The 12,481-nt window shown below is 62.0% G+C and overlaps 1 protein-coding gene across 1 annotated transcript in view; it reads left to right on the top strand.

The window, feature by feature from the left end:
- Positions 1-12,481, top strand: part of ABCA2 (ATP binding cassette subfamily A member 2) — a 109,144-nt gene that overhangs the window by 40,373 nt on the left and 56,290 nt on the right. Inside the window, exons 2-6 of the mRNA XM_067561446.1 lie at positions 1,009-1,102; positions 6,282-6,393; positions 7,718-7,884; positions 9,452-9,579; positions 12,305-12,409. Of these exons, the coding sequence (XP_067417547.1) occupies positions 1,009-1,102; positions 6,282-6,393; positions 7,718-7,884; positions 9,452-9,579; positions 12,305-12,409 (606 nt within the window). The remainder of the gene's footprint in view (positions 1-1,008; positions 1,103-6,281; positions 6,394-7,717; positions 7,885-9,451; positions 9,580-12,304; positions 12,410-12,481) is intronic.

The following is a 12,481-nucleotide window of genomic DNA, read 5'->3' as shown; positions in this document are numbered from 1 at the left end:
GGCCAGGGGTGCCCGCTCCCTTCCTGGCCCTCTGGAAGAAGCCAGTGCCAGGACGGGGCTCTGGTGTCTCCGGCCCTGAGATCAGCAGCCCCGGGAGCTGATAGCACTAGGTTCTCAAGACGGACGCTTGTCAACGGCAAGCACCCCAGTTTCACCCGCTCCTCAGCACCTGGCCTTGTCTGTGCTGCTGGACCCTGGCAGCCCCCAGTCAGCCCCCAGTCCCCCCTCCTCCAGCCCCAAAGGCACCCGATTGACTTCCCAGGCATCAGTTCCTGGCAGCCCCCATCCCCTGCCCTTCACCCCGTGTACCAGCTCTCCGGCAGCCTCCCAGCACCCTGTCCTGTCTGTATCCCCCAGGGACTGTCCTCCCCCTGTGTTCACTCCACTGTGACCCAGCACCCTGCTCCCACACCTGGCTCTGCCCCGCCCCCTGGTCCAGTTCTGGAGCAGTTTCTCGCTGCAGGTGGGGAGGGGAGGCGTTAGGTTGCTGCTTAACATTCACAGGCACTACTCTGAGATTCCTCCAGATTTATTTCACTGGTGATCCAAGCTGGGGTGGATGTCTGGTTTCCATCCAGCAGGTGAAAGGCACCAGATCCTCAAAGGCATTTAGGTACCTAACTCCCATTGGTTTCAACCACCTAAATACTGGTGAGGATCTGGGCCCTGCTCCCCGAAGCTGCCGTGCTAAGCTGCCTGCCGGCAGGTGTCTGGGCCAGGTTGTGCTGGGAGACCTGCCCTGGCGTTGAGATGCCTGGCTTGTGTCTCATGTTGTGCTCCCCGGCTGCTGTGGGTCCAGGGAGCTCAGCAGGGCTCCCCTGGGAATGTGCACACTGGGGAGCAACCTCTGTAAATGAGGGTAACGGGGCAGAGTTTGGCCCCCAAAGAACTGAGCAAAGTTTGTGCTGATTGGCTGGCTCCTATGGGAAGTCGGGGGGGTGTGCAGAAAACCTGCCTTGTGGCCCCACCCTGAACCTCGGTCTCCTGTGCTTTGTGTCTCCTCCTCAGTGGGTGCTGGCCTTCGAGATCTTCATCCCCTTGGTCCTCTTCTTCATCCTCCTGGGGCTGCGGCAGAAGAAGCCCACCATCCCCGTGAAGGAAGGTGAGTGTGGGCTGCAGGGAGGGCGCTGGGGAGCTCTGGAGGGCAATGCCCTGCCTTCTAGGGGAGGCGTGGGGAGGAGCTGGGGGGGAGACAGAGACGTAACCCCCGGGGATAGCATAGACCCCCCAGCCATAGCCTCCCTCTCAGCCAAGCAGATCTCTCCACTGGGAGAGCCCTCGGCTGCTTCCCCACACACACTGAGCCCTGTGACCGGGCTGTCAGCCGCATGCTCTCCAGGCCTGGCTGGGCCACTGGGGATGGGTTTGGGGGGGCTCGGGCTGGCAGGGACAGAGTAAAGGGTGCCCTGCCCCTCTGCCTGTGGCTGGAGGGAGCTCCCTGAGGGGCCCAGGCGGGGAGGAGTGGGGTGTCAGTGTGTGCCGGCCCACAGGCAGGTGGAGGCTGCGGGGATCCAGAAGGCGGGATGTTGGTGAAATGGGCAGGGACGTTCGGTTCTCCGCCCTGTCAGTGCAGCTGCTGCTGCGGGGGGCGGCAGTGCAGAGACACAGGAGTGGGTGGGGGGGTCCCTCTGCAGATTTCCCCACTGCACTTCTGACCCACCCCTCTGCTATCCCGCTTCCCTGCAGCAACTGGGCCAATTGGCTGCATCGCAGTCCCCTCCCTGCAGCGTGCTCCTCTGCGGGCCGAGTGCGGGTCCTGCGGGGGCGAGGCGGTGCAGAGCAGCGGTGCAGGGGCCTCTGCCGGCCCGGCCCGGGTGTCGTTGGGCTGTGCTGCATCACTGCCCGCTTCGTTAAACAAGCCGGGGAGCTTGGCCCAGGCCAGGGTCGCTCCTTGGGATGGGCCCCTCTCGCCGAGGCTGCCGGCAGGCTCCCCTCGGTCAGGGTGGGTGTCAGCTTCCCCTGTGGCAGCGCGGGGGGCCGAGCGTTACTACAGAAAGACCCGTTGGCTCGGGGGGTTCCTGGAAGGGCTCATCAGGGTAGGAGGCCCAGAGGCTCTGCTTGCCCTTGGCCACAGGAGGGGCTTGTGGAGGGCAGAGTTAGGGGTTCTGGGGCAGGGGGTCAGCCCCCTCGCTGGCTGAGGGCAACTGAATTCCCAGCTGCCCTGCTGTTGTGGGAGCCCCGCTTGCTGGGGCCTGTTATCTGACCGGTCCCCAGCAGCCGGGCGTGTGCTAGCTCCTAACTGAATCAGGGAGGGCGGCTGGAAAGGGGCACAGCTCTCTGAGTGATGGCAGCTGAGTGGGGGTGGAGGGGTAACTGACAGCCCCCCTCCCCATAGCAAACTCGAGGGCTGAGTCCTCCAGCGCCTTCCCGCAGCCCCACTCCCACTGCCCGCCCCAAAGGACAGACAGGCTCTCCCCTTCCCTGGGAAAGAGTCCTGGCCCGGCTCAGCCGCGTGCAGCACAGAGGTAGCCCCCCGATGTCCTAGCACCATGGGGGAGTGCAGCCCCAGCGAGGCCCCTAGGCTGACCTGACTGCTCTCACCTGGGTGCCGGTCAGCTGGCTGGCGCGCAGCAGGAGCTGCATGGCCCTCTATGGAAAAACAGAGCTCCAGCCGGTTCCCTCTGGGCTCTGCCCCTGGCTGGCAAGGGCACCGGAGGAGTTCCCCCCAGGCTGTGCCGTCCCAGCAGGGTGGAGACTGGCGTGCAGGGACAGGAGTTGCCAGCCCATGTTTTATCATTGTGTTACATGAGCGCCTAGACTTCCCTGGGAGTGACCAAGAGGAGCCCATGGTGCCAGGCGCTGCACAGACAGAGGTGTCCTAAAGAGCGTTCCCCTCTGAACAGACCCAACAGACAAAGGGGAAACTGAGGCACAGAGCACTGAAAAGGTCACACGGCAAGTCAGTGGCAAAGCCGAGAACTGAAGCTGGCTCCCTTTTCCTAGTCCAGGGCCCTGGCCACTAGCCGGCGCTGCCTGCCTGGCTCACAGCAGGGCTCCCTCTGGGCCAGTATCTGTTGGTGTGAGAGGCCAGCTCCAGCTGCATCAGAGGAAGGGGCAAGATGGGATAATCAGCCCCCAGGGGAAGTTCTGCCTTGCCCCATGGTCAGGCTGGCCGCTGCCTTGAGGCAGGGGTCCGTACCCCCGCCGGGGGAGGAAGTCGGGGCAGAGGGAGGGAAGCTGGCAGAAAGTGGCTGCAGAATGAGGGGCCGGGCCGAGGACCCCAGACGGGAAGGTGTGTTCCAGCAGGCTCTGCTCCTCCCCATTCCAGCCCCCCATCACCAGCAGAGAACTCAACCCCCGCCTGCTGCCTGGGGAAATGAATCGGGCTTGATGGGGGTCGGGAGGGTGGGGGGGAGAGAGGTGCAAGGAGCAGAGGGGGTGGGGCAGGGTGAAAGGGCCCCGGGGACCCATCAGAGATGCCCTGGCTGCCTGGGCGTGGAGCAGGCCGTGGCATCGGGTAATGGCTTCCCAAGCCCGTATTTCAGCCCATCCGTGCCTCCCCGGGGCTCCTGGCTCGTTGGTGCTGGTGAGGAGCGGCGGGCGGCCGCGAGCCGGACCCCCCATCTCTGACGTGCGCTCTTTGTGTCTTTGTTTTGTTTTTCTCTCACACACGTTCTTTTTTTTTTCTTTCCCCATCATCACCCCCCCGTCTGCCTCTCCTCCACGCTGCCACTGCATGCTCCAGTCTGTAAGTTGTTGGGTGGGTTGGCGCGCTCGCTTCCCTTCGGCAAAGCCTTCTGGGCAACAGCAGCCGCGCTGGCCCGGCTTTCTTGACTGCTTTGACTAACACCCTTCTTTAACCAGAGCCTTCGCCCCTCCTCCTCTCCCTCCTCCCGCCCCCGGGGGGGCTGGTGATGAATGAGGGACCTGCCCGGAGGCTCTGTTCTGCGTCATGCCATAGACCCACGGTCTTTCCTGGAGACCCCCGGTGCTGGCTGCTCAGCCCAGGCTCCACGACTCTCCTTCTCTCTCTCCGTTGGCCCCCATTACTGGGCTGGCCCCCCCCCCTCCTGGGTTTAACAGTAGCTGCAGGGGTTAAAGCAGGGGGCCCAGCTGTGAAGGAGCGGGAGCAGCTGGGAAAGCCCTGCTTTCCAAAGCTGGGGAGAAACTGGTTCCCCCTCCCCTAACCCATCATGCCCCCCCTCGGGGCAAACCGCTCTAACCCGGGGAAGAGGCGGCACGCTCGCCCTGTGCTCTGCTCTGTCTCCCTGCCCCTGGGGCGGGATCGCTGGAGACCCCTCCCTGTCACGCTGACTGCCGGGGGGGGCCTGGCACCAGCCCGCTTGTTCCCGATGTGCAGAGGGCACGGCTCTGACCTGCAGCCTCGACAGAGCTGCACTGGGTGACAGCCAGCCTGGGGGGCGTGGGGAGATGCCACCCCTGCTGAATTCTGCCTGGGAACAACTGGGTTGTAATTGGGACCTCGGTAGCATTGCTTTTCCTGGGCGGTGTGTGTGTTTGGATAGGTGTGGTTGTGTAGATGGGTATATCTGTGTCTGTCTCCCCCCCTAGGTAAAATAGGCCTCAGGCTGTTCTGACCCAGTGCAGGCCCACGTGGGTTTAAGGCCCATGGTCGAGGCGGGGCGTTTCCTGTGGCAGCCAGGGCACGCTGCCCCCTCGTTTGCCCGTTATTTCCTCTGCCCCCTCCCGCTTCTCCCATTGAGCTCCCCCGGGCTGCTTTCCACACTGGAGAGCCCCTGTGAATGCATCCGTGATCCCCACAGCGGGCCGGGCTGTGGGGGCTGGTGTACCCCCTAGCTCACTGCTTTGCATCTCGGCCTTACTGAATCCCGGCCTGGGGTGAGGCCGGGGGCCCGGCTCCCCCGGCAGGTGCCCGTGGAGGTAGTCCCTGTCTCTCTGCAGTGTCTTTGAGCACGCAGCCCTTTCTTCAGCCCCAGCTCCACCGGGGGTTTGTCGCCCCTCTTGGCTCTAGCCAGGTTAGTGAACAGAAGCCAGGAGTTAGGGTTTTATTTCATTTGTCTGACTGGTTCCCACGGCGGAGCCCCAGTTCCCACGGCCCCTCCAGTGGGGTTTGCTGTGGATTCACCGAGCAGCAGAACAATGTGCTGGAGACAGAGGAGACTCGCTGTCTGACCCCGGCTTCTCACCCCCGCCGCCACACAGGGCGACTGGAGACGGAGGGGGTTCTCCACCGGACCCCGTCTCTCCCCTGCTCCTGCATGTCGGTCGCCCTGGCACACTCCTGTGGGGGGGCTCCTTTTCCACCTGGGGCCCTGCCCCAGCAGCAGTGGGGTGACGCCGGGGGGGGAGCGCCAAGCCCAGCTGGGGCACTTGGCGCATGCTGTCATAGGGAGCTGCCCTCCGCCACCAGGGCCCGTTAGTGACGCCCAGCTGCAGGCGCGGTCTGCTGTTCTAATCGGAAATATTGGGCTCGATGGCAGAGAGGTGCACCCACGGGGCGAGCGGCTGGGCCCAAGGGGTGGCCCAAAGCGGGGAAGGACTGTGTCTTTGCTCGCCCCCGGGCTGAGGGTGAAGCTATAGGGAAAGGTTGCTTGTTAACATCCTCACCCCCCCCTTGAAGCCTCTCATCCCAGCTGCCTTCTCCACCCTGCCTCTCCCTTTCTGCTCCCTAATGCAACTCCCGCGCTTCGCCTCAGCCAGCCACGGACTGGGGGAACTAGTGGGGGGGTGGCCCATTCAAAAGGGCCCCAGGGGCTTCTCTCCCTGGCTGCTCTCAGCCCGGGTCCCGTTCCTCCTCCTCCTCTCTGAAAATCAACTGTACGCCTGAGATTCACTGGAGCAGCTGCTGGGTTCGCAGCTTCCCCGGGGGCAAAGGTCAGACGTCTGCTCCCTGCTTCCTTGGAGCTGGGGCGGGGGGAGCGCTCAGGGCAGCGAGGTGAGGAGACCCCTGCAGCCTGGACCCAGGGGGCTTTAAAAGTGCCTTGGGGAAGCGCAGATGAGCGGAGGGTCCCACACCACTCTGGGGCCCAGCCGGGAGAGAGAAGGGCCCTGTGCTGGGACCAGCTGGGCCATGCAGGGTCCTGATGAGAAAGCAGGACTGGCTCCTGGATGCCAAGGCCAGGGAGAGCCGCTGGGCACCCCACAGAGGCTAACACGATATGGGGGCGTGGGGGCTCCGTGACCTCTGACCTTTACCCTCTGACCTCCTTCCGCTCGGTGGAGATAACTTACTAGCCAATAATCGTACTGATCCAGCACTCATGCTTCTCTTTGAACTGGGTGTCTGTCTCCCCTGCACCTGTCCCCTTCTCCCTATATCTTCCCCCTTTCTCTCTTCTACTGTCTCTCTCCCTCTCCAGCTTTCTACACAGCTGCCCCTCTCACCTCGGCGGGGATCCTCCCGGTGATGCAGTCCTTGTGCCCCGATGGCCAGAGAGACGAGTTTGGGTTCCTCCAGTATTCCAATTCCACGTGAGTCCATCCCTGGCCACGCGTCTCTTTGCCTTGGGTCCGCTTTGATGTAAAGATGCGGTTTGAAATTGCTGTAGGCGGGTTGCTGTCTAGCCGGGAGAGGACAGGTTAAAGCCCAGGACTGCAACATGGCTTCCTTCCCTGCAGGACCATGGGCAAGTTGCTTCCCATGTTTCCCCCTCTACAAAATGAGGCTGCTGCTACCCGCTGGCAGGGGGCCTGCAGGGATTATTTGGTTTCTATTGAGAAGTCACTGCATCCCCAGCCAGCCCTGCAGAAATGCAGAGGTTTGCATCAGGACAGACGCTCCGATGAAGTTCCATTTATTCTTCACCCTCTGATGCTGTTTGTCTCCTGGGTGCCCAGCTCTCCTCTTTCACTTCCCTGCCTGCGGGCACTAGCACAGCTCCAGGGCTGCAGACGCTGCTGCAGTGCTTGAATCCAGGCCGTTCGTGGCCCCTGAAGGCCCTCGATTTTTCCGGTTGGCTTGGTTTGGAGTTGGGAACTGCTCTCCGTTGGCCATCCTGGGGGTTTCGGTTTGTCCAGGAGCCTCGGCATACGAGGGGGAGGGGCCCGTCTCGCCATGTTCCCGACTGATGCTGGCGCCGGGCCCTGCGTCTGACAAGGGGCCGAGCCCCTTCTCTGTAGACTTGTACTTTCGGAGCTGCTCCCGTGGGGATGAAATCCCTCCCTCCCTTGGGGATGAGCTGAGCCATAGCTCCCTGCACCCTGCCTTCATTCCTTCACCACCATTCCCCAGTGCCCCCCCCACCCCCCGTCAGACTGGGCCATCCCCCCCCTTTGAACACTCATCAGCGCTGCTTCCATGGCCTGGCATTGCTTGGGGAGCAGAGCAGAGTGGCCGTGCGGTGGGAGGGCTGGCGGGTGGTCCGGGAGAGCAGGGGGCCAGCAGCGAGCGGAGCCGGAGTGCTGAGTTGCCGCCCCCAGGCCCATGTGGGCCTGCGGCAGCCGGCTGGCTTCGCTTGTCGTGTCTGAATGGGAGATGAGCCCTGCTGCCGTCCAGTGAAGCTCTCCAGCAGGGAGGAGGCTGACGGGGCAGGCGGGGAGGAGGTAGCAGTTGCTGTGTGCCTGGGGGTGTGCAGGGAGCTTCAGACACTGCTGACCCCTTGGGGGGGGGGGGAGAGATCTCCCCTGATGACACCCATGCTCCACCGCTGACCCTCGCCCCGGCAGCCCCATTTGCATTCCTGCCCCCTAGTCATCAGCCTGGTCAGTGCCTGGCGGGAGCGCTGCCCTCCCCATCTCCCCTCTCGCAGGCCATCCATGTCTGTGCTAAGGCCCCTGCCTCTCTGCTCTCCGCCAGGGTGACCCAGCTCCTGGAGCGGCTCAATGAGGTGGTGGAAAAGAGCAACCTGTTTGACCCAGATCACCCGGGGCTGGAGGAAGAGCTGGAGTCCCTGCGCCATCAGCTGGAGTCTCTCAGCAACAGCGAGGCCAGCTCCATGGAGAGCCACTTCGACAGCCGGGCAGGTAGGGGTCCCCCCCACAGATGAGTCACAGCCGTCCCCTTGACACTGGCTGGGCTGTGGCAGGCCCGGGGCTGGGCCGTGGGAGTCGAGATACCTGGGGAATAGCATTGCCATTCACAGAGCCCTGGTCCCTGTCTGCCTGGCTCCGAGCCTACCTGCCGCTCAGCTGTCAGAGCCAGGGCCCGTTTTGCAGCGATGCATGGGGAAGGGACGCAGCCATCTCCGGCTCGTTGTGGGTCTGCTGCTGGGGGTCTCCTGCTTTTGGCTGTGAGTTGGGGGGCGGGGAAAGCCCCGCTCTGTCAGCCGCACTGCCAGGACCCCTGGGTCACAGCAGACCTGGGCTGTGTCCCCAACACTTGGGCTTCTCCCATTGTTCTCTCCGGGGCCTGGTTGGGGCGTCCCGGAGCCTCAGCGACAGCACGAGGGGCTGTGGTGGTGGCGGCAGAGCCCTGGGACAGCGTCCTGCGAGCGGGTTGTCGTGTGCCACAGCAGGTCTGGGAGGGTGACCTGGAAACGGAGGGTGCCCATGGGGGCCCAGGCTGGTGTTTGGCCAAGCCTTGAGCGCTGGCAGTTAATGTGCTGGGGTCTGCTCCTTTCCTCTGCCCGGCCAGCAGGGGGCGCTTTGCCCTGAGTCCTGTTTGACTGGCCAAGCGCTGCTCCCCTGCGGAGCCTGTCCCGGGCCAGTCCGGCCCCTGGGGCTGGGCAAACCATGGGCAGCTCAATTTGTTACCTGTGCCCCATGGCTGGTCACCTAAACTACACGGGCTTGTGTCTGCTTCTCCCCTGGATGATTTCCCCCGCCCATACAGAGTTAGATGGGCCAAGAGCTCGCCCCAAGACCCGTGGCTCTAACCCTCCCTGTGGCCGTTCTGGGGAACGTTTCACTCGCCCAGAGCGAAGCGAAGGGGGACAAACGCCACAGCGGGGAATTGGGGAGCCGTGTCTGAACAAAGCACCACGGAGGCACTTCCCTCGGTGGTGGCCTCCCGGGTGAGTGCTGTGCTATCCCCGCCTCTGGCCCTGCTTCCTAGGTTCCTGTGGCATCGCTGCCTGCTCTGGGCCTGCCCAGGCCAGCAAAACGAGGTGTGCTTAGCCAATGCATTGACCAACAAGGTCTAAAACAGCACCCACTGCAGGCAATGGTGAGGGTGTTTACATTGGGATTGCTCTTTATTAGGTGTATTATGGTAGCACCTAAGGGTCCCAGCCATGGACCCAGGACCCCGTTGTGTCAGGTGCTGCACAGACGGAGAGCAGAGAGACCGGCCATGCCCCATTAGCTGGCCGTGGCCAATCCTAAAGGGTCGCCTAGGGCTGGCCATGAGCAGTGGTCACCTTTTGAAAGGGGTTAAAGTCTGGGTGGGGGTTCAAAACATGCTAGCTAGCACATCCTCACACCCCACCCGCTCCCCTGATGTGCCCAGCACCACCAGCTCCCGGGATGCAGCTCAGAGGGACGGGCCCGAGCGTGAAATCCCCCAACCCACCTGAGCGGGGCCTGGCCCACGTGTTCGGTGGAGGGCAGCACAAGTCTCTAACACTGTGGCGTTTCTCTCGCTCCCTTCCAGCATCCGGCTTCACGCTGGGCTCCGCGGCAAAGGACCGGGGCGAACTCCTTCGCTTCCTCAGCCAGAACCTCTCCCTGCCCAATGAGACGGCTCAGCTGCTGCTGGGCTCCACCATCGACCTCAAGGAGGTAGGCGCCTGCCCCTGCAACCCTTCTCCGAAGAGCACGGCCCTGGGGCTGGAGCGTGTGAAAAGACAGAAGGCCCGATCCTGCCTGGTGCTGAGGGAGCTGCGCTGGACCAGTCAGGCTCAGGCTGTCTCTCTAATGCGTTCTCCAGTGCCCGAGTTGGGGGCACAACACCCTCCTGGCCATCAGACGGGCAGGGTTATGCCTTGTGAATCTGGGGCTATGGCAGAGAGAGCTCCCCTCTCTCTCTCTGCCCCTGGGCAAGGGCGAGGGAGTGTGGCGAAGATCATGGAAATCGTGAATTTGAATCGAGTCCATGAAATCTGGCAATGGCTGTACGGCCACGTTGGAGTAGGCCCCGCAAACCGAGTGGGAATGCGAGTGGGCGCACAGGGTCCCGACGCCACTCAGGCTTGGCCTGGCCGCCCCTTCAGGCCCGGGCAGAATGGCCAGAACAGGGAGCCAGCCCTTGAGGACAGAAGCTGCCACAATGAAGTGGGCTCGGTCTCCACCCCTCCCTTCTGTGACTTTTTTTTCGCCTGCACCTATAGAATCATAGAATCACAGAGTTGGAAGGGACCTCAAGAGGTATCTAGTCCAACCCCCTGCTCAGAGCAGGACTAACCCCAGCTAAATAATCCCAGCGAGAGTTTTGTCAAGCCACAGCTTAAAAACCCCTAAAGATGGAGATTCCACCACCTCCCTAGGTAACCCATTCCAGTGCTTCACCACCCTCCTAGTGAAAAACTTTTTCCTAATGTCCAACGTAGACCTCCCCAACTGCAATTTGAGACCATTGCTCCTGGTTCTGTCATCTGCCACCACCGAGAACAGCCTAGCTCCATCCTCCCTGGAACCCCCTTTCAGGTAATTAAAGGCTGCTATCAAATCCCCCTCATTCTTCTCTTCTGCAGACTAAACAAGCCTAGTTCCTTCAGCCTCTCCTCATAGGTCTTGTGCTCCAGCCCCCTAATCATTTTTGTTGCCCTCCGCTGGACTCTCTCCAACTTGTCCACATCGTTTTTGTAGTGGGGGGCCCAAAACTGGACACAATACTCTAAATGCGGCCTCACCAATGCCAAATAGAGGGGAATATCACTTCCCGCGATCTGCTGGCAATGCTCCTACTAATGCAGCCCAATATGCCATTAGCCTTCTTGACAACCAGGGCACACTGCTGACTCATATCCAGCTTCTTATCCACTGTTACCCCCAGGTCCTTTTCTGCAGAACTACTGCCTAGCTCGTCGGTCCCCAGTCTATAGCTGTGCATGGGATTCTTCCTTCCTAAGTGCTGGACTCTGCACTTGTCCTTGTTGAACCTCATCAGATTTCTTTTGGCCCAATCCTCCAGTTTGTTTAGGTCCTTCTGTATCCTATCCCTACCTTCCAGGGTATCTACCACTCCTCCCAGCTTAGTGTCATCTGCAAACTTGCTGAGGGTGCAATCTACCCCATCCTCCAGATCATTGATGAAGATGTTGAACAAAACCGGCCCCAGCACCGACTCCTGGGGCACTCCGCTTGTGACCGGCTGCCAGCTAGACACCTCTGCCATTTCCGGGTCCAAATCGTAGCCTTAAGCCTGGCAAGCATCATGCTCGGGGGAAGGAGGGAGTAGGAAGGCCCAGAGCTGGGATGGGACTTTCCCCAGGCTACAGAGTCAGCAACCAAACTTCCCTGCAACTGCTGGTTTCTAGCCTGCCCTCATCCTCTGGTCCCCACAGCCACCGTGGGGCTGCAGGGTGTGTGGGGTGGGAGCTAAGAAAGGGGGGCATGGAGGAGACACTTGCCATGAGATACAGGAGCTGCCTTCTTCTGCTGGCTAGAAACCAACTAATCTGCCTAAATGTACTTGGGGCCAGCGTATCCCCACTTGTTCTCAGGCTGGCGCTGTCCTTTCCCTTCTCCGTCCGGATGTATTTACAGACCGTGATCGGACCCCCAGCCGCGCTCAGCCTGTGCTTTGCTAGGCTAAACAAGCCAAGCTCTTCCAGTCTCCTCTGCCCAGGGAGGCTCTCCGTTCCCCGCATTGTCCATCCCATTCTTGCCTCCCAGCCGGCCAGTGGTTTAATGCCAGCCATCAGCTGGGATGGGTGAGCCGGGCTGGCTGTGGGGCACTCTGCCCCCATGGAGGTCGTGCTCCTCCGTGTGGCTGAATTGGTCTCACCGTGGCGCGGTGGCTTGTTGGCGGGGGGCAGAGAACGTGGCAGCCAGAGTCATAGACAGCCATGGGCTTTCTTCCCAGACCTGATGTGGGCAAAAACACTCTGCTGCACTGGGACCTGCCATCTCTCCTTCAGAGCTGCAGGCTGAGACCTATTGCCCAGTGGAACTGGGGGCAGCTGGGGTCTGTCCATGCCAATCAGATTGGTTCTCCTGCCCGGCACGCACCAGAGCTTCGCTCAGCGGTTCCTGGATCTGGCCCAGGAGCTTCTGGTTGAGCGAGGGCAGCTCCGTTTGCAAGGGACACCTCAGGTTGGTTTACAGCCGTCAGGCGTGAGACTCCTCGTTCTCAGCCAGGCGGTCCCATGTTAACTGCCCTCCCTGGTCCAGGCATGCACCTTCCTTCTAGTCTGAGTTGGTTTGACTTCGGTTTCCAGCCACGGGCTCGCCTTCTGCCTTTGCCTGGTGGGTTAAAGCCCCCCCCCCCCCCCCCCCCCCCCCCCCCAGCTCTCAGCAATCTCCCTGCAGACGGTGATCGTCTCTGCGCGCTCTCCCCTTGCAGGTGTATCACCTGTTTTTCGGCTCCTCGCCCGCCTCGGCAGACGATGCCCACGAGAAAGAACCCTGGGACCGGTTCAGCGCTGGGGACAAGATCTTCCAGCTGGAGGTGAGGAGAGAGATGCGGCGCAGGGGGGGAGATGAGAGGGGGACGCAGGGGATGGCTTGAGCTTCAGCTGGG

This window comes from Emydura macquarii, unplaced genomic scaffold, assembly GCF_026122565.2.
Source record: "Emydura macquarii macquarii isolate MOO-44397 ecotype Brisbane River unplaced genomic scaffold, CSIRO-AGI_Emac_v2 contig_2417, whole genome shotgun sequence".
Taxonomy (NCBI): domain Eukaryota; kingdom Metazoa; phylum Chordata; order Testudines; family Chelidae; genus Emydura; species Emydura macquarii.
The sequence above is the reverse complement of the archived record's forward strand: the minus strand, read 5'-3'. Positions and strand labels throughout refer to the sequence as shown.